General features: G+C 44.5%; 1 protein-coding gene across 6 annotated transcripts in view; it reads left to right on the forward strand.

Annotated features, from left to right (window-relative positions):
* CHD1 (chromodomain helicase DNA binding protein 1) overlaps nucleotides 1-22206 on the forward strand; it is a 621819-nt gene that overhangs the window by 296900 nt on the left and 302713 nt on the right. For all 6 annotated transcript variants that reach the window (XM_033962744.1, XM_033963070.1, XM_033962661.1 and 3 more), the window contains 2 exons: nucleotides 3981-4154; nucleotides 17082-17242. In XM_033962744.1, the coding sequence (XP_033818635.1) occupies nucleotides 3981-4154; nucleotides 17082-17242 (335 nt within the window). The remainder of the gene's footprint in view (nucleotides 1-3980; nucleotides 4155-17081; nucleotides 17243-22206) is intronic.

The raw sequence follows: 22206 nt of genomic DNA on the forward strand, positions 1-22206 counted from the left end.
CCCCGGTGCCTCGCAGGTGAAGACCGAGGAGAAGTATTCATTCAGTAGTTCTGCTTTATCGGAATCTGATTCTGCGCAGTGCCCTTCTGGTTTTCTTTTGTTTTAAGTTTTTTTATTGATTTTTTCATATATCAACAAGTGTTATAAATTTTCCATACAATTATCTTAACAATACACTTGATATCTCTATAATGTACTTTATATAAACCATATTTTATATTATTTTTCTTATGAATTTATATAACATATATATTGTAATGATTTTATCAATTATTATTTAATTATGAACCCTTTTCCCTCCCTTTATCACGTTAATTTCACATAAGACTATCACTCATTATGATATATTTTTTATAATGTATAATAAAGAGAATAAATTCCTTACCCCTTCCCTCCCTCCCTTCTTTAACCATTATCTTATTATGGGAAAAAATTAAAATCAGTCATTGCAAAAATCTGTTAATGGTCCCCAAATCCTCTTGAACTTATCCATATATCCTTTTTGTGTTGCAAATGTACGCTCCATCTTATATATATGGCAAACTGAGTTCCACCAAAAATTATAGTTCAATCTGTCATAATTTTTCCAATTATGTGTAATTTGCTGTACTGCTACTCCAGTCAATATATCCCTTCTGGTTTTCTAAGGCGTACTATCCCGTCTGTGTTCTTTTTCCTATCACTAATATACCTGAAGAAGGATTTGTCCCCTTTCTTCATGTTCTTTGCCAGAGTCTTTTCCACTCAAAGTTTGGCCTCCCTGACTGCCGTTTTGACCGCTGCAGACCTCACCCTATGTTCTAGTTTAGCTTCCCTAGTCTCCGTTCGTTTGTAGGAAATAAATGCTTTTTTCTTCTTGACGAGGTGCGAGATTTCTGCAGAGTACCATTGGGGTGTGTTGTTTCTCCGCCGTTTTTGTACTGATTTAATGCAGAGGCTTGTCGCTTCATGTATGGTAGATTTCAGGGATGACCACATAGCTTCCACATCTTCGGTCGTAGCTTGGTTCTGCAGTGTCCGGTGGACGAAATCTCCCATGCGTTCAAAGTCAGTGCCTCGGAAGTTGAGTACTTTTGTTTTCGTGTTTGATCTAGGGAAACCTTTCCTGAGGTAGAACCACACCATGTTGTGGTCGCTGGAGGCTAGCATATCTCCTACCGAGACCTTTGAGACGCTATCCCCGTTGGTGAGTACCAGGTCCAGGATCGCCTGGGCCCTAGTGGGTTCCAATACCATTTGTTTGAGTCGTGCTCCCTTTATGGATGTTAACAGTCTCCTGCTGCCGCTGGTTGTTGCTGAGTATGAGTTCCAATCTACGTCAGGCATGTTGAAGTCCCCTAGCAGAACAACGTCTCCCCATAGAGTGATATTCTCTATGTCTTCAATTAATTCGGAGTCTTTGTCTTCCAGTTGTCTTGGAGGTCTATATACTACACCAAGATACAGGCATTTTTCCCTGCCTCTGGCCAGGTTCACCCAGAGGGATTCCCCGGTGTACTTGACATCTGTGATTCTGGTAGTTTTGATGTCTTCTTTAATGTATAGTGCCACCCCTCCCCCTGACTTTCCCTCTCTGTCCTGACAAAATAAGTTGTATCCCGGTATAGCCAAATCCCACCCATGAGAGTCTGTGAACCAAGTTTCGGATATTGCCACCACGTCAAGGTCGGCATTCATTATTTCGGTCTCTAATTCTAGAATCTTATTGCCTAAACTGTGTGCATTAACATACATAGCCCTCCATACCCCATGATTGCTAAGTCCCTGTGGAGAGTTTCCCACCTGGGGTAGTGTGACTCCTAGAGAATTGTTTGCAATGGGGGCACTTACTTTGGACTTAGAATCGGAGTTTCGACTCACCTCGTCAGGATCTTTCCTTACTGCACTTGTATCTGAGTGGGTACCCTCCCCCGACTTACCTAGTTTAAAGCCCTACAAAGCAGGCGGGCTAGTCGGTGTCCAAAGACGTGCTTACCCCTGCTGGTCAGATGAAGTCCGTCTGGTCCCTGAAGTCCTTGCAATGCCTCTCCATGGTTCAGGAATCCGAAGTTCATTTCCCGGCACCATCCTTGAAGCCACTCGTTAGTCCTCAGTATACACTCATCCCTGGCACTTCCTTTGCCTCTAACTGGGAGGATCGAGGAGAAGACCACTTGCGCTCCTGTCTGCTTCAGCCTCTCACCCAGGGCTCCAAAGTCTCTAGTTATGTTCTCCGGGGTGTTCTTTGCAGTGTCGTTTGTGCCATTGTGGATGAGGACCATGGGGAAGTGATCTTGGGGCTAGAGAAGCCTATCAAGACAGGCGGTGACATCTCGGACCCTGGCTCCAGGCAGATAGCAAACCTCCCTTGACTGCATATCCGGTCTGCAGATTGGTCACTCGGTGCCCCTCAGCATGGAGTCCCCAATGACTATTACTCTGCACTTCTTTGGGGGGAGCCGATCAGTTTTCCCCGGAGTTGGAGCCCTGCGCTGGACTACCTCCTGCTCCATGTCAGTATCCTCCTGCTCCTTGTCGACATCTTCTACCTGTAGGATCTGGAATCTGTTCCTCAGGGTGAGTTGTGGGGTGAATGTAAAGCTGCCCTGTTGGTGAGAAAAAGAAGAGGGTGAAGAGATTGAAAGAGGTGGATGGGATCTCCGGTGTTTGCCTGTGGAGGAGATCACCAGCTGCCAGGAGTCAGCATCTCCAGCCATCTCCTGTACCCCAATTGTTGGTTTCAAAGCTGGTGATTTGGGTGTCTCAAGGGAGGACATGTCTTGGGCCAGCTCGGTGATTTGGGACAGCTCCTGGACGACTCCGTCAATGTAGGCCTCATCCTCTCGGATGCTTCTCAAGCGTTTCGCCTCCTCCCTGAGACTCCTAAGTTCCTGCTTGATGTCTCCATCTAGCTGGTCGACCTCCTCTGTCTGTGTAGAGACTGTGGAGAACAGGGGGGGAGGGGGATGATCTCGGTCTGCACGGAGACCTCTGTCCACAGTCCTGGGTCCTCCTCCTTCTGCACACACACCGTGGTCGCCCCCTGGGTCCCCCCAGTTACCGGACAGATGGTCTTGATTGCAGACATGGCACTTCTTGTTCTCCCTGCCATAACCAAGTTATAGCTGAGGTCTGCCTGATAGTGAGTAAGTTAGAGAGTTAGAAGAAATATCTGTCTGTGAGTCAGAGTGAGAGATTGAAAGATCAGAGTGAGAGTTTGAAAGATTAGGGTATTTGAGAGGGTGTCTGCTTGTGGGTTAGGGTGAAAGTTTAGATTAAAGTTTAAAGAATAGGGTAAAATTAGGCTCTTCGCAAAGGCACTCTCGCTAAGGTGAGCGCCTTTGCCACGCGCCGAATGGCTGTGCGCCATTGGCTCGTCCCTTTTTATGGGGGGAGTTTAGCTGGTGACGTCGGGAGTGGGCAGAGTTAGCTCTCGCCTCTTCCCCTGTTAGCACTGCCTTCTCTGCTCCTCTCTCCGCTCCTTCCTTCTAGCACACTCTCTGCTCCCTGCTCCACTCACTGTTCTGCCATGTGCTCAGGACTGTTCTACCATGTGCTCAGGACTAGGCACAGCTCCTACATTCTCCCTTCGGCTGGCCTTGCACTGTGAACTCTGCCGTTGGCTCATCCCCTTTTATGGGGGGAGTTTGGCTGGTGACGTCGGGGGTGGGCGGAGTTAGCTCTCGCCTCTTCCGCTGCTAGCACCTCCTTCTCTGCTCCTCTCTCCGCTCCTTCCTGCTAGCACACTCTCTGCTCCCTGTTCCAGGACTGTTCTACCATGTGCTCAGGACTAGGCACAGCTCCTACAGTCTCCCTTCGGCTGGCCTTGCAGGGCAGAAGTCCTTCTAAGGAAGTCGTTCTAAAATGTCCTTTTGCCACTTGTAGACAAATTGATGGACAAAAATTTTAGATTTAGCATGTTGTCTATAGATTCAGGATTTCTGTCACATTGTTAATGTTGGATTTTCCAAAATTTAAACAAGCTTTCCTTGTGTCAATAGGTGGCTAATTTTTCAACTATGGATGAAGATGACATTGTGGAACCTGAAAAAAATTCAAAGAACTGGGAAGAAATAATTCCACAGGATCAAAGGCAAAAACTAGAGGAAGAAGAAAGACAGAAAGAGCTGCAAGAAATTTACCTCCTTCCAAGAATGAGAAATTGTGCAAAACAGGTAATAATAATAACCTGTATAACCTGAACACTGCCATAATATTAACAATTTTGCAAGACTTCACAATATATATTGTACTTAAATATCTGTTATATAAATCACCTATTTTCAGGTCAAATCCTAGGACTACAGGTCAGACTGAATTTCAGAATTAATTGTCTTCTAACAAATGGATGGCATGAAATATGAAATATTTATTGATGATAGGTTACAAGCATACGTTGGCATTAGATTTCAAAATTTTCCTAGCTTTTTACTTTAATTGCTTGTCTTATTTAGGAGGGCATGAAAATTCATGAAATACTATTGAGGGTCAAATATTTCATTGGAATTTTATCTAATTTTTGCATATGACGCCATAGAATGTGCATTGTTATAGTAAAACATTTATTGTATGACGGGCACAAGGCGTAATGTAATTATTTGAACATAACTCAATATTAGTGTGCTTTAGAAAGGTATACATTTTAATACTTAAGAAACTGGTCAGGACCAATTAGTGGGATATGGCATACTTTGGATCTAAAAATGGAAATTGGCTAAAAGAATTAAAGCATGCAAAGTAAAACAACCATGCTTTAAGGTTTTTTGCTTTTATTCAAAAACTTAAAAAATCTAATGCCTAAAACAGTTATTTTTACTAATTTTCAATTTTTTTGGGTGGGGGAGGCTGGGATGCTACAGTAATGTCAACAAAAATCTACCCAATTATGATCAACATCGGTTGCACAACTGACAGACATCCCCATTTCTCACAAAGCTTCTGTTTTGGGCCACCAGTCAGTGTCTTTCTTTTTCTCTCCCCCAGCATTGTCTCATCTTTCATATAGCCTTACCTCATCTCCCTTTCTCATACCCCTACCCCATCTCATCTCATCTCTCAACTCCCCCTACTACCTTCCCCAACCCAGCATCAGCTTTGTGAATCCCCAACTGCTGTAATATGCTTTATCTCAAGACAAGCAGGCTGCATATTCTCACATGTGGGTGACGTCATCCAGGGAGCCCCGATGCGGACAGCCTGACAAGTAATCTTGCTTGAAGAACTCTAGAAAGTTTGCGACTGCTGCACCGCGCATGCGCGAGTGCCTTCCTGCCTGACGTAGGGCACATTTCTCCTCAGTTCTAGTTTTTCCGCAGAGCTGAAAGTCTCTACTTCGATGTTCTGCACGAATGACTAAGTGCCTTCAAGTCAAGGGATTTAGTTCCTTTTGGGTTTTTTGCGTCTTTGTCTTTTGTCTTCGTTATAGTTTTTTTTTTTTTTTTTAAAGTTTGTTTTTTTTTCTCTTAAGCCGTTTTCGACAGCGGGGCCTATTCTGCCGCCTCAGCCCTCGAATTTTGATTTAGCTGAGGTGGTTTTTCCTTCCATGTCCCGTTTTAAAAAGTGTAGCAAGTGCCAGCACACAATATCGATCAAAGACCCCCAAGTGGTGCATTTAGTGTTTGTGCCTGGACCACTGTGTGGAGTCGGGTTCACGGTGTGCCACACTACAAAACGAACCATCAAGAACCGCCGTATCCAGCAAAGCAAAATCTTTGGCAGTATGGATTCTACTCCGGTCAAGTCATCGACATCGGCTTTGGCTTCCACGTTGACCAAGACTAAATCGATAACCAAGCCATCATCTTCATAGAAGACACTGACATCACCTGATGTTGCTAGGTCCAGGTCGATGTCTCCCAACTCAGGTAAGCTAACCAAGATGCCTCCAGCTTCCCAAGCAGAGTCTCTGGTCATTCAGGCATCTAGTCAATTCGTGCTGGCCACTCAGAGACCCTGCATGCCTCCAAGTCTCGAGGAGTATCATCATCGATGCCATCCTCCCCAGAGCGCACCACAGCACCTGTAATACTGACATCTGCACCCTCGGTAGTGGTACATGGTCTGAAAGAGATGCTCGATCTCTTCCGACGGGAGTTTGGTAACATGTTTGCCAAGTTTGCTCCCATATCCACACCTCCAACGCCAGTTCAGCCTGAGCATACTTCCGTGCCACTGACTGGTGTTGAGTCATTGATGCTGCCTCGATGTTGAGCCATGCTTCACAGCATCAGTCATCTACACATCGATCTCCATCAAGACATCGGTCTTCAATGCAACGCTCTCCATCGAAGCATCTTGCTTCACCTACATCGAAGGAGTGTTGTCTTTGGAGTATCAATCAGCATCGAGACATCGATCAGCATCGAGGAAAAAGTCAGTCTCCTAAACATCGACATCGTTCTTCGAGGCATCCTCTCCTCCATGTTCATCGAGGCATGGGTCTTCCTCATCAAAACATCATTCCTCGGAGTGTCAGCATTCGAGACAGGGGTCCAGTCTCTCTAAATTTCCATCTTCTAAATCAGGGAAGCTGATGTCCAAGTCTAAGCATCTTTCCCCTGCACTTTCTGCTAAGAGGGAAGTGTTCAGCATCACCTGCTCCTTCCATTCCTCAACGCTCTTGGATGCACTATTTCTCTTCATCCATATATTAGGATTCAGACATCAACTATCAGTATCAGTGGAAGGTTACCCTTGTTCCACCTCACAGAGGGCATGTTCACTATCTGAACCAGTTTTGTTTACTCAGTTCCTCCACCAAATGAGTACAGATCTCAAAATTACTCTGTAGTCTGATTCCAAGTACACTAAGTAATACCTGGAGGAATTGGAGTTAAAGCATCTTCCAAAGGAGTCACTTAAGTTACTCATGAATGGCATTTTAAACATACTTTCAAGAAAAATTTAGATATTCCATATTCAGTTACAGCAGCTCCTGGCAAAATGGAATCTCGATACAAAATGGTTCAATGTAAAGGGTTTGAAAAATTGCAACTTTCCCACCAATCTTTAGTGGTGGAGTCTTCTCTGAAGAAAACTAATCTTTCTAAGGTGTATGCTCCAGTTCCCCCTGGGCATAAAGGTAGGACCATGGATAAATTTGTTCGCAGACTATCAAAATTCTATGATGACAAAATCAAATTTTGAATTACAACTTTTTTTAATCTCATATTTGAAATATTGGGTTAAGCTCATGCCTTCATTTTTTAAATATTTACCTTCCCATAGGCTATCACAATTTAAACTTATGCACAGTACTCTCACACAACTTCGAGTGCACATGGTACAAGCAGCATATGATGCGTTTGAGATGACTTCACGTGTCACAGCATTTTCTGTGGTCATGCAACGGCTGGCATGGTTATGAACTGTGGATATGGATCCTAATCTCCAAGACAGATTGGCAAACATCCCTTGTCTTGGAGACAAGTTGTTCGGGGAATCCATTGAGGCTGCTACTAAAAGATTGAGCACGAGAAATCTTTTTCTACTCTACTTCGGCCTAAACCCAAACCTTCTGTTTCTTGGGGATATAAACCTGCTGCCTCTTATCAGAGATATTATCCCCCCACCGCAGAAGAAACAACCTCGACGTCAACAGAAGCCTCAGACACTGGTTGCGTCCAAAGCCACACAATCTTTTTGACCATCTCAGCCAAAGCATAACATCAATCTCTCTGCCTCTGTCTACTCCACTTCCCATCGGAGGTTGTCTTCACCATTTTTATCACCGATGGGAACTCATCACTTCTGATCTCTGGGTGATCTCAATCATCAAAAAAGGGTATTCTCTTTATTTCCTGCAAATTCCATCAGATCACCCTCCAAGAGAGTGTCCTTCCAATTCGCTGAAGATCCCCCTTCTTCTCCAGGAAGTACAAGCTCTGCTCGCTCTCAATGCCATTGAGAAAGTTCCTCTAGAACAGCAGAACATGGGGTTTTACTCCCGTTACTTCCTTGTCCCAAAGAAGACGGGAGGGTCCTAGACCAATATTGGATCTCAGAGCTCTCAACAAATTTCTCAACAGAGAAAGGATGCGGTCTCTAACATCCTTATATCCCCTTCTGGATCACAACGATTGGTTATGCTCTCTGGATCTCAAAGAGGCTCACACTCATATTCCCATTCATCCAACCTCTCGCAAGTTCCTCGGGTAGGAAATCATTATCAATACAAGGTGTTACCCTTTGGCCTGGCATCATTTCCTAGAGTTTTCACCAAGTGTCTGGTAGTGGTAGCAGCAACTTTGTGAAGTAACGAACATCAGGTTTTTCTATATCTGAACGACTGGCTTATCAAAGATCCAACTTCTCAGGGGGTTATTGTAGCGACACAACAGACTATTTGGTCCTGCAAAGTTTGGGATTCAAAATCAACTTTCCCAAATTTCAACTGCAGGACTTTCAAACTCAGCAGTTCATTGGAGCCCTTCTAGACACGGCGCAACTCAGAGCGTTCCTTCTCCAATAACATCAAGATTCTCTTATCCAGCTTTGTCAAACCTTCGCTTCACTCTCAACGAGACACATGGTTCTCCTAGGTCACATGGCCTCTACAGTTCACATGACTCCTTTTGCTAGACTTCACCTCAGGATTCCTCAGTGGACCCAGGCTTCTCAATGGGCGCAGGCTTTCAACCCAATCTCTCAACGCATTGCAGTAACATCTTTTCTACAGCAATCTCTTCAATGGTGGATGCTCTCTTCCAATATTTCCAGGGGCTTATTGTTCCAAGCGCCCCCTCCTCAGAAAGTTCTCACCACAGACTCATCAACCTTTGCTTGAGGGGCTCATCTAGATAGTCTCTGTACTCAAGGGCATTGGTCCGCCACCAATTGTCAAAATTACATGAGTCTGTCGGAACTCAGAGCGATCTTCAATGCCCTCAAAACTTTTCAGCATCTTCTTCACAATCAAGTGGTACTCATTTGTGCAGACAATCAAGTAGCCATGTAATAATAATAATACCTTTATTTTTGTATACCGCAATACCACAAGCAGTTCAGAGCAGTTTACAGAGGAAGAGACTGTACACAGACAGTGATGTTACAGAGAAAAATTTCAAATTACATTGGCAAGCTGGGAAGTAGTTAGGTATATCCGGAAGTGTTTCAGAGATGTTACAAGGCAGGGAGGAGTCATAGGAATTTATCAAAGAGATAGGTTTTAATTGATTTCTTGAAAGATTGGTAGGAGGGTGAATTAGAAATGAGGTGGTTAGACATTTATTCCATTTGCCTGCTTGAAATGACAGTGATCTATCAAGGAATCTCTTGTAGATACAGCCCTTCAGGAAGGGGCAGGTGAACAGATAGGCATTACATGTGCAAGTGGTGCCTGGAAATTCAAAATGATGCGACAGGTAGATTGGGGATAAACCAGTTATGGTTTTGAAGCAGAGGCAGGTAAACTTGAAGATGACCCTTGCCTCCATCGGCAACCAGTGTAGTTTTCTGTAATACGGGCTTACGTGATCAGATTTTTTGAGATCATAGATGAGATGGACGGCAGTATTCTGAATGATTCTCAGTCGTTTGATGGTTTTATTAAAGGACCCCAAATATATGATATTACAATAATCTAAGGTATATTTTGTACACTTTATGTAAAATTTGAAAATGAATAAAAATTATAAATCGCAAAAAAACAATAATCTAAGGTGCTTAAGATTAGAGATTGAACCAGCAATCGAAAGAGAGGAAGTCAAAATAGTGTTTGATGGTATGAAGTTTCCAAAGGGTGCCAAAGCATTTTTTAACTTGAGCGTTAGTATGGTCTTTAAAAGACAGGCATCGGTCTAGGATGACTCCAAGGATTTTGATGGTAGAGTTGATTGGGTAAGTTAACCCGTTTAATTTCAAGGAGGTGTTCGTTAGTTTGTGGTTGGGACTTGCTAGGAAAAGCTTATTTTTTTCTGGGTTCAGTTTTAGTTTGAATTGTGTAGTCCATTGTTCTACCCTAGTGAGGATAGATGAGGTGAATTGTTCTGTCTCTTGTGTCAGTGAGGTTATGGGAATGATGATTATATATGTCATCTGCATATATGACATTTCAATTTCATACAATTTCACACAATTTCATTTTTAAATCAGATAACATATGTCCCAATGGTGTCATATAGACATTGAACAGAGAAGGAGAGAGAGGGGAGCCCTGTGGAACTCCGCAGGGATTACACCAGAAATGGGAAAAGGTTTCTTCGCTGTGGACCTGGTAAGTGCGGTTTTTTAAGAAGCTTGTAAACCAGGTTAGGACCTGTCCAGAGATGCCAATAGAATCGAGGCATCTGAGCAGAATGTCATGGTCGGCAAGGTCAAAGGCACTGCTCAAGTCGAATTGAAGTACCAGTGTGCTTTTTCCCTGGGAGAATAGATGGAGGAGGTAATCTGTCAGTGAGGCTAAGACTGTTTGTTTCTGTACTGTAATTTGTGCGAAATCCTGACTGAGAGTCGTGTAGAATGTTGAACTTCTCTAAGTATGTCATGAGATCAAGGTTAACTAGACCTTCCATTAGTTTGAGGAAAAGAGATATGTTGTGGCAATGGGTCTGTAGTTGGCAATCGAGGTGACTGGCTCCTTGGAGTTTTTGATAATGGGAGTTATGAGAATGTGACCAAGTTCCAATGGGAAGTAGCCGGTGGACAAACAAAATGTAACCCAGATGAAAAGTTCAGCTTAAATGGGAGGGGAGCTGTTTTCATGATAGTTGGTGGGTAGTTGTCTAGTAGGCAGTTGGATTTAGCATATTTAAAGTAGAGCTTGAGGAATTGGTTCCAGTCTGGGTTTTTGAAATGATTCCAGGTCATGTCTGCAGTTGAGCTTTCATTTCCTGGAGCAGATAGATTGATAGATAGGTCTATGCTTGTAGCTGTAAGGAACGTTTTCAGATTACAAATTTTTTGAAGCAAAGTAGTTGGCTAGAATAGAAGCAGAGGGTGGGAGATCTGTCAGAGAACGTTTATGTAGCTCAATATCAAATAACGAATTGACAGTTCTGAAGATTTCTTTGCTATTCAGCGAAGGAGAGTTAATAGAGTGGGAATAATGTTTACAGCGCTTTTCTCTAATCATTCATTTGTACTCTATAACTTTTAGTCACCAGGTGAGTCTATCCTGATCTTTTCCTGATTTACATCATATTCTTTCCAGTTTACTTACTTCTCGTTTTAGTGCCAATAGATCAGCATCGTACCAGCAGGCTGTTACACGGTGTCTTTTCTTGCAAACTTTCAATGATGCAATATCATTTAGAACCTGATTGCTGAAATTTTTCCATCCTAGGATGAAGTCAGGGATGGATGTTAAACTATAGTGCGACCAAAATTCTGCCGGGTTTAGTTGTCCTCTTGTCCAGATCGTTTTCACTCTATGATTGAATCTTAGTTTCCTTTTGGGTAGTTTCTTGGTCCAGTGTAATTCAAAATTACATAGGAGGTGGTCTGACCAAGGGGTGTTAGCCCAGGTTTCACTTTTAAAACTTATGCTGGGGGTAGTTGGAGCATTGGTGAGAAATGTGATCAAGTCTAGGTGGTGACCTTTCCTGTGGGTTTTAGTCGGAGGTGGTTTCGAAAAGCCTAGAGATGTGAGGAAGGAGAGTAGATCTGCTGGAATTCTCTTCCTGCTCGAGGTGTAAATTAATATCACCGGCTAGTAGATTGTAAGCTCTGGCTACCGAGTTAGTAAGGAGGAATTCGTAGAGGTCTTCTTTTGCTAGGTTCCATTTGTTAGGGGGCATGTAAAATACTGTAACGATCAAATTATCTTTGCAGTCCTCTGGATATTTTGCAAATGAGGATTTCCAGATCGTTGGTTAGTTTAGAGCAGAGGTGTCCAACCTGCGGCCCGAGGGTCACATGCGGCCCAGTGAAGTATTTTATGTGGCCCCGGTTGAGGGCAATGCAGTGTTTTCCTCTGTTGCCCCTGGGTGTTTACTGTCTTGCCGGCTCCCTCCTCTGTCTTGCTGCAGCGTTTGCGTGTTTGTGCGGCCCCAGAAACATTTTTTTCGAACAATGCGGCCTAGGGAAGCCAAAAGGTTGGACACCCCTGGTTTAGAGTCAAGTATTTGAAACTCAAAATGATCTCGGAGAATTATTGGTAGACCACCTCCTCTTGTTTAGTTTCTCGATAGAGGAATAATTTTGTAATCTAATGGTAGTATATCACCTATGATAGCATCCTGGTCGGAAATTAGCCATATTTCGGTTAAAAGTAGGATGTCTAGGTGTGTTTCTTCCAGCCAGTCTTTGACTAATTGAGCTTTGTTCCTAACCGAACAGATGTTCAGATATGCTCCCGAGATGGTGTAGTGTTCCGAGGGGGTTGAGGGCTCAGCACATTGTATGTTTTTTAGGGATCGTTTTCTTTTGTGCGATGGTCTAGAGGAATGGCGGGTGGCATTAACCATGGAGATTGGGAAGGGACCAGTTTCCATGCAGTCGTGGAGGATATGAGGGGGGCAAAGAGACTTTTCAGGCCCAGTGATTCTATCCCATGTGAAGTAGGTTGGGATCGGTTCAAATGCTAAGGCTCTTGAGGCCCAATTTCTCGTACCAAACAAGTAAAGAAGGAGAAGGGCTATTAACTTTCCTGTGAAGTCGGCCACGTGGTTAAAAGAGGGATTTAAAGTGAATGAGACTAAGGCCAACGGGTCGAAGAGAAGTGAGCAGGCTATATTTTGTGTAGAGAGGGGGAAGATTAGCTTCTCTACGCTCACTGAACTGTTGGGAAAGACGGCCAGACGGGTCAGGACTAGAAGAAGGTGACTGGGCGGCCCGCTAATGGGAGGTGGAACTTGTAGTTGGCTGACCCTGCAAGAACTTATTGGGTTAACCAGTCATGCAAAACTTAGTATAAAACTTAGAATTGGCTGAAGACATGCAGGTACTTAATAAATTATCTGGACATGCCCGTAGCAAGTTGTCTAGTCAAGCTGGAGTCGTACATACAGATTAACTGGAGTCATGCAAGTACTTAATATATTAACCAGATATGCAAGTACTTAATATATTAGCCAGATATGACAGTACTTAAGTTATACAGACATGCAAATACTTATCAGCTTGTCCGGTCTGAGACTTGGGGGAGATGACTTAGAATAACTTAGAATTAACTGGAAACATGCAAGTACTTAATATATTATCCAGACATGCCAGTACTTAAGTTTTCCAGACATGCAAATACTTATCAGCTTGTCTGGTCAGAGACTCTGGGGAGATCTTATAGAGCTGGAGATAGGAATGGTCGAAGCAGGCAGCTGGTAGCAGGCTCCCACGCACGCAGATGGGCCACGTAGGACGAAACCTGGGTGGAAAGTGTCTTTTCGTTTTTCTCCGCTCAGTTGCTCCGTGAAGGCGCGCGGTAAGGCACATGCCTTTGCCATGCGCTTTAGCCGGCACGCCAAACGGCAGCGTGCCATTCAGCTGCAGCAAATTTAAGAGCTCCTGGCAGCTTCTGGGGGGCGGAACACGCTCACACGCCTGGCCTAGCAGGAAAGCAGGCGGTCTTGGGGCCATGTGGGTTGTTGGTTTCGGTGCGGGTCGCCGGTATCGGTGGGAGCGAGGCTGGGCAGAATTTTTGACAAGAGTCTCGAGAATAAGAAAAATGGAGGGAACTCAGAGGAACTTGATCATCCACTCCAGGAGAAAAGCATCTGACTCTAGCCAATGAGGAGATTAAATTCTGGAATAGAACTGGAACAGCTTGTTGTTGTGGGGAGGTGCAAAAAGGTCTATTTGAGGAGTCCCTCCCCCTGAGAAAAAAATGTGATGGAGAGACGGAGAATTGGGTACCCATTCATGAGGTTGCAGAAAACGACTCAATTTGTCTGTACTATGTGAACAAGCAGGGTGGAACAGGATCTTTCCCTCTTTGCAAGGAAACTCAGAGTCTGGAATTGGCCAATTCTGCACAATATTTTCCTGAAAGCTGTTTACATTCAAGAAGAGAAAAATTCACTAGTAGACAAACTGAGTCGTTTTCTGCAACCTCATGAATGGGTACTCAATTCTCCGTCTCCCCATCACATTTTTTTCTCAGTGGGGGACTCCTCAAATAGACCTTTTTGCACCTCCCCACAACAACAAGCTGCTCCAGTTCTAATCCAGAATTTAATCTCCTCACTGGCTAGAGGCAGATGCTTTTCTCCTGGAGTGGATGACCAAGTTCCTCTGAGTTCCCTCCATTTTTCTCATTCTCGAGCCTCTTGTCAAACTCGAGCAGGAGCATGCCACCATGATTCTGATAGCTCCTTGGTGGCCCAGGCAACCTTGGTTCTCCCTTCTACTTCAACTCAGTAGCAGGGAGCCACTACTTCTACCAGTGTTTCCATCTCTGCTTACACAGAGTCACGGTTCTCTTCTTTATCCCAGCTTGCAGTCTCTGCATCTGACAGCTTGGTTCCTATCAACATGACTTCAAACCTTCAGTTTTCCCAATCTGTCAAAGACATTTTAGATGCGTCCAGAAAACCTACCACCAGACAATGTTATAACCAGAAGTGGACTAGGTTTTTTACTTGGTGCGATCTTTACAAGAAGCCTCAGTCTACCTCCTTGTCTTCCGTTCTGGATTACCTACATCATTTATTTCAATCTGGCCTCAAATCAACCTCCATTAGAGTCCATCTCAGTGTAATTGCTGCTTTTCATCAGCCTATTCAAGGGAAACCCCTCTCTGCTCATCCTGGTTTCCAGATTTATGAAAGGACTTCTCAATGTCAAGCCACCTCTTAAACCACCTCCAGTGGTTTGGGATCTGAATGTGGTTCTTGCTAAATTAATGAAGCCTCCATTTGAACCCATGTCTATGGCTCATCTGAAATATCTCACTTGGAAAGTTGTCTTCCTAATTGCTCTCACGTCTGCTCGCAGAGTCAGTGAGCTACAAGCTTTAGTAGCAGACCCACCTTTCACAGTATTTCATCATGACAAGGTGGTACTCTGCACTCATCCAAAATTCTTACCCAATGTTGTTACGGAATTTCATCTCAATCAATTAATTGTACTTCCAGTGTTTTTTCCCAAGCCTTATTCTCATCCTGGAAAAACAGCTCTTCATACTCTGGATTGCAAACGTGCTTTGGCTTTCTTTATGCAAAGGACTAAACTACATAGATCTTCTCTTCAACTTTTTGTCTCCTTCAATCTAAACAAGTTGGGACATCCAGTTTCCAAGAGATCAATCTCCAATTGGTTGGTTGTTTGCATCTCATTCTGCAATGCTCAGGCTGGGCTGCAACTGGAGGGTCAAATCGCAGCCCACAAAGTTAGAGCCATGGCAGCTTCTGTAGCTTTCCTTAGATCTACTCCTATTGAGGAGATCTGCAAAGCTGCTACTTGGTCCTTGGTTCATACATTCACCTCACATTACTGTCTGGATTCTTTCTCCAGATTGGATGGCCACTTTGGCCAGGCAGTATTACAAAATTTATTCTCCTAAATCACCAACACTCCCAACATCCCATTCTGGTTATCTTGGAGGTCACCCACATATGAGAATATGCTGCCTGCTTGTCCTGGGATAAAGCACAGTTACTTACCGTAATAGGTGTTAACCAGGGACAGCAGGCAGATATTCTCGCAACCCACCCACCTTCCCTGGTTGGCTTCTTAGCTTATTATCTGAACTGAGGAGATGCGCGCCAGACATATTTATTTGATGCATTGACATTGACTTTGAAAGCCCTATTGCCATTCTGTTTTGAATCCGAACAGTGAGGATTTCAGTTGCTGTGGTTATTTCCATTTGGCCTCACTTTTTCATCTTTTATATCTTTTTAGTGTATACCAGAGGTGCCCACACTTTTTGGCTTGCGAGCTACTTTTAAAATGACCAAGTCAAAATGATCTACCAACAATAAAATTTTAAAAAAACATAAAGCACACTGTACGCATAGAAAATGTTAATTATCATTTATATTCCGGGGGTTTTCAAAGAGGTCAAGGCAGATGACTTTATGCAATGTCACCTCAGTAACAGCTATACAAAAATAGACAAATATACCCCCCTCCCTTTTTACTAAACCGTGTTTGCGGTTTTTAGCGCAGGGAGCTGCACTGAATGCCCTGCGCTTGATGCTCATAGGCTCTCTGAGCTAAAAACAGCTATTGTGGTTTAGTAAAAGGGGACCATAGTGCAAAATATAGACAGCAAATATAAATTCTCAAAACGGATACATTTTGATCAATAAATTGAAAATAAAATCATTTTTCCTTCCTTTGTTGTCTGGTGATTTCATGAGTCTCTGGTTGCACTTTCTTCTTCTGACTGTGCATCCAATATTTCTTCCCTTCTTTCAGCCTCCTGTATGCTTCTTCTCCTCCAGACCTCATTCCCTCCCCCAACTTTTTCTTCCTCTCTCCCTGTCCCCTCCCCTTTCTGTCTGTCTTTCTGTCTCCATACCCCCTTCTTTCTTTCTGTCATTCTCTCTCCATGCTCCCTTTCTGCCTCTTTCTCTCTCCATGCCCCCTTTCTTTCTTTGTTCCCCATTTCTTTCTGTTTCCCTTCTTTCTTTGTCTCCCTGCCCCCCTTTCTTTCTTTCTCCCTCCCCTCTCCCAAGCCACTGCCGCTGCCATTGGGGAACAGGCCACTACCGCCGCCGCTATTGGGGAACAGGCTGCCGCCGCGTTCTGAGCTCTCCCTGCTTCCACGCCTTAAAGAGGACGCAGAAGCACCGGGACCAGCCTTTCACACCCGCCATCAAGTTTAACATCGGAGAGGAAGTTTTGGGCCATCCAGACAGTGATTGGCTGGCCCGGAACTTCCTCTCCAACGTCAGAATTGACATCAGGTGAGGAAGGCGTCGGGAAGCAGGTAGAACCCAAAGGCAACGTGAGTCTTATCACAGAGCCTAGGATGGGCTCCACGATCGACTTGCGTTGCCTTCGCGAATTACTGATCGATCACGATCGACCTTTTGGGCACCCCTGGTGTATACTGCATATACTTGCTTGTATATCAAGTTAAAATTTAATAAAATGTTTTGCAATACTTGCATACCAAGTTACTTGCAATCCAAGGTTTTAATGTATTTGGAAGCCTCTCTATAGCTGTTGAGTTCTTATGTATATTAAGAAAGTGACTTGCTACTTTTTTTAAACTGCAGATCAGCTTCAATAGAAATGAAAGCAGACGCAGTAGGAATAGGAGATACTCTGGGTCTGACAGTGATTCCATCCCTGAAAGGAAGCGGCCAAAAAAACGGGGGCGACCACGGACAGTCCCACGGGAAAACATCAAAGGTTTTAGCGATGCTGAGATTCGGAGGTCAGAAATGGAATTTACTGCATTGCTCTACTTAAATCATTGAGCCTCACTGTTTAGCTTTTGCAAGTAGAGAAAGTTCAATTAACTTTATAAACTTTTAACAAACAAAATGTTAATTCCATATATTTGAAGATACATACTATAAACATTCTTACAAAGGTTTTAACCTTTAGACTGGAATAAACAATTCACAATTCAGTTGTTTGGTCTGTTATATATAAAGTGAAATTAATTGGATTGTCTGAATGATTGTTTTGCGTCCCAGTTTTTCTAATAGATGGGATTGTACTAGATACTGTAGTCATTTTGTCTTAGTTTAATGAAGAGTGTGAGTAACCATGTTTTCTGTGCTAACATGTTAATCATTTATTGATTCTGACATTGAGCTATATTGCAAAGGATTGAACATCCTTCTTCCTAATAATAGCATGTTTAAATTTTTACTCATTCATACAAACATTTCCACAGTTAAAGATTTTTTTTTGCTCCTTCTGGAAGCTGTGTTCTTCAAGGACAAGCAGGACAGAAGTATCCCTTACACTTGAGTGATGTCATGCCAGTGGAGCCTAGTGCAGATACTGCCCAGTGCACTATACCTTTTAAGCTTTTGGCAGTGGCCCCATCATGCATCTGCAAGTGCCTTCCTGCCTGACATGCGAGTTCAGGACCCTCTTGTCTTTTTTTATCCTGCGGAGCTATGTGCGTCATTCTGGTCAAGTGGGTAATTTCCCTATAGCTGCGAGTAGAGAATGACATGGAGAAAAAATTTGCCCCTGTCCCTGCCCCGTCCCTGGTCCCTGCCCCATCCCCGGTCCCTGCCCCATCCCCATGAACTCAGTCCCTGTCCCTGCCCCATCAGTTCGGCCCTGCCCAGTCTCCGCAAACCATCTTATTCCATCAGCACAAGCCTCAAATAGTTATGTCTTTATGTTGAACTTATTTTATTAAAGTATAAAAAGAAACAATATTCTGTACAATTGTCATTTTATAAATCTGAGTTCTGGCTGCAGAACTAGGGGAAGAGATCTTCAGCTGGCAGAGCTTTATTTATAAAAGTTTAATAACACAGCTACAATACTATTTTATCCTAAAGCAAAAAAGAAAAGAAATAGAAATTTTTTTCAATCTTTGTTGTCTGGTTTCTGCTTTCCTCATTTTCTCGTCACTCTCTTCCTTCTGCCTTTACTCTGCTTCTTCCATTTGGCATCTGCTCTATTTCTGTGCCTCTACCAGAAACTGACTGCCTCTCCCATCTCTCCCTCCCACCACCCCATTGATCTTGCACCCATCTTCTTCCCTCCACAACCCCCATGGTCTGGCTTCTCTCACTCCTTCCCTGCCATCTCTCACTCCCTCCTCCAGGTAGTTTTTAGTATCTCTCCTCCTTCTCTACCTTCAGTTCTGGTATCTGTCTCCTCCCCCTTTTCATCCAGCATCTGTTCCCCTCTCTCTCCCCTCCCCACTTCCATCCAGCGTCTACTCCTCCCTCTCCACTTCCCTTCAGCAACTGTTCCCCTCTCACTCCCCTCCCCACGTCCATCCAGCGTCTACTCCTCCCTCTCCACTTCCCTTCAGCGTCTGCTCCCCTCTCTCTCTCCCCTCCCCACTTCCATCCAGCGTCTACTCCTCCCTCTCCACTTCCCTTCAGCGTCTGCTCTCCTCTCCCCTCCCCACTTCCATCCAGCGTCTGCTCCTCCCTCTAGCCTTCTGCGTCTGCTCCCCACTTCCTTCCCCTCCCACTTCCATCCAGCATTTGAGCCTCCCTCTCTACTTCCCTTCAGTGTCTGCTCCCCTCCTCACTTCTCTTCAACATCTGTTTCTCTCCCCTTCCCCTTTCTCTCCACGTCCCTTCAGTACCACTCAACTTCTTTCCCTCATCAGGCCATCTCCCTCCCTTCCCCTCACCTTCGTGGGCATTTTTCAGAGTTTTCCAACTTTCCAAGTTTATTTTAACAAATGTATATTCCTCCCTTGGGAAAGCCTTCAAGGTGGCTTGCAGTCTAAAACAAAATAAAATTGACAATACAATATACAAAGTAATCCATACATAACTCAATACAAAACAATCCATACATAACTAAATACATAAGGTTCAAGAAAGAAATACAAACATTTTACAATTTTCTCTTTCTGAGGTCTCCAGACACGGCAACCGTTCTCATAAATCCTACGCAACTGCCCCAAGACTTCTCTAATGCACTTTCCTGTTTACGGCAGGGCAGTGAATGGCTTTGTCCCTGTACCCACGGCAATCAGTCTCTTTTCTTCCCCATTCCTGCGGGTTACCTGCGTCGAGCCGTGGGTAACAGTCACCGTGTCATTCTCTTATTCTAATCACAAATAGAAAATAAAATTATTATTTCTACTTTTTATTGTCTCATCATTTTATTGTTCAGATCATGTTGGTCTCAGGCGCTGATTTCTATTTTTTTTTTTGCCTTCTCTTAACTCACTTGCCAGGGTCTCCTGACCATTTGACATTTCTTCTTTCTCCATGCTCACCATCCATCTTCTATCTCTGTGTATGTATTGTCCCTCATGTTCAACATCTCCCTTCTCTATGTCTCCTATACGTCCCTGTCTAGTATTTACCCTGTACCCATCTCCCTGCCTTCATAATCTCACCATTCTATGATCCCCTCCCCCTGTGTACAATATCACTCCTCTATATCCCTATGCCCCCCAATCCAGTATCTTCCTTCTGCATTCTTATTCTCCCCCATGTCTAGCCATCTTCTCTTTGTGTCCATATACCCTCCCATGTCTAGCATTACCCATCTGTGTCTATATACCACCCTCATGCAGAATTCCCCTTTGTTCCTGTTCCTCTGCTCCCATCCATGGCCACCATGGATGTATATCTCCCTGTGTCCAGCTTCTCTCCTCTCTTATGCCCTTACACCAATGTCTCTCTCACACTCTCTCTTTCTTCCCTCCATGTTCAATATTTCACTCACTCTTCCTTCATCCCCTTGGTTTAGCTTTTCGCTTTCCCTTTCCTTCTCTTCCTCTCTGAAGGTCCTACATCTCTCTCCCTTTCCTCTAGCCCCCTTCCCATGGGTTCAACACCTCTGTCCCCTCCCTTCTGCACCCCGGTGTGGATCTGACATCTTTCCCTCCAGCTCCACGCCACCCACCACATGGGCCCAACACCTGTTTTCCTTCTCCCCCCAATCCCCAGACCAGATCCAGCAACTGTCTCCCTTCTCTTCAGCTTCAGCTTGTCCAGCAGCCCAAGCAACCCTCTCCCACCTTCACAGGTGCAGCAGCAGCTCCCCCTCACGATTCCAACAGTCCCCATCCCTCCCTCCCTATCATGGGTCCAACAGCCCCTTTCCCTCATGATTGCAGCTACCAACAACAAAAAAAAAACCCTGCAACTTCCTCATCGGCCACTTTGCGCCTCCCAGGGTGGACCTACCAGCCTATTAGAAGCGTTTGTAGGATGAAGAGGCAACATCACACACGGGGCTGCTTTGGAACCTTCTTTATGCTGAGTCCCAAAACCGGACATTACATCAGAAGGAGGGACTTGGCGGAAAGAAGGTTCCAGAGCATCTCTGAATGCGATGTTGCCTCTTTGTCGTACAAATGCTTCTAAGAAGCTGGTAGGCCTGTCCCGAAAGGAAGGGGCCGACAGGGGAGTTGCAGGTTTGGATTTTTTTTGCCGGTAGCCACAATCATGAACAAGAAAGGTGGGGCTATTGGGCCCGCAATAGGGAGGGAAGGGGGCTGCAGGACCCGCAATCGTGAAGTGGGATGCTGACCTGGAGGTGTGGGAAGGGACTCACTGCAGATCCTTTACAATTGTGACAATGCCATTCACTGCTCTCGTGGCAACCAGTCTATTCCCCACCTCCCCCCACCCCCCCCCGTACTTGTGGGTTACCCGCGGCTAGCCTCAGGAAACAGTCACTGTGTCATTCTCTAGCTGCGAGCCTTGCAGAAGAATCCACTCTGGGTTATTTCTGTATCTCTCTCCTACTTCACAGAGGACGCTGCTGCCACCTACAGATTTTTTTCTTCTGCACGTGAGCCTGAAGGAGTGTTTCTGTTCTGCTCTTTTTATTTATTTTAGTCGGGGGGGAGGTTCAGCTATTTTCTTTGGTTTTCGGTGTGAAGAGCTTCCCAGTTCAAGGGTTCAGCTCTGCCTGCTTGGAGAAGAAGCAAATTACAGTCTGCAGCTGACAGGCCAATCCCTTGTGGTACCTGTTAGCCAGCCTTCAGAAGCATTTTTGAAGCTCGAGGCTGTCCATGTGTACCAAGCTCATCTACTGCTTGCAGGAGTTCAAGCGCAGGCTGTCAGGCATCCATAGGAGGCTCAGTGATGTCTAGCAGGATGCTGGCAACGTTTCGTTTCATCTCCCCCATTTATTTTTGCATGTGCCCATGTGGTGGACGTTCGGTCAGATGGCGGTCTGACTGGTAGCTCTGGAAGGACATTTTCTCTGAGGCAGTGATCTCTTCTTTCTCATCCAGCTTCCATTGGAGCTGAGGCAGGCTGCATCACATTGCTAGCACAGGTCACAGTAAGTAAGGCTGTTACAGCTTATGGGAAGAATAGGGTGTGGGGTGCTCTGACATTCTGACTTTTAAAGGTTTCTGCATGTTCCACTGTGTTCCCCCCACCTCTAAAATCCCAAAAATTGCTTGTTTTTGTTTTTGGTTTGACTGTTTTTTGGCACCAAAATGCTGGCGACGACTATCTTGGATTTCCTGATTTTTTTTTTTTTTCAAAGTTCTCCAAAAGCTTCAAAAATCTTCATTTTGCTTCCAAACTAGTAGGGATGGAGTCTTCAGGCTCTTTTCACCCTAATTCTTGCCAAGATTGTGCTAGTTGCATGCCTGAAGTGTGTCCTTGGGGCACGTGCCGTGCAGCATGTGAAGGGGTGGCAGGAGCACCTGGCTTAGCCTCTCTTTTGTGATCTAGGGCCAAGAAAAGGGTGAGAAGCCCCTTAGTTCAG

The sequence above is a fragment of the Geotrypetes seraphini genome, chromosome 1 (assembly GCF_902459505.1).
Source record: "Geotrypetes seraphini chromosome 1, aGeoSer1.1, whole genome shotgun sequence".
In the NCBI taxonomy this organism is placed as follows: domain Eukaryota; kingdom Metazoa; phylum Chordata; class Amphibia; order Gymnophiona; family Dermophiidae; genus Geotrypetes; species Geotrypetes seraphini.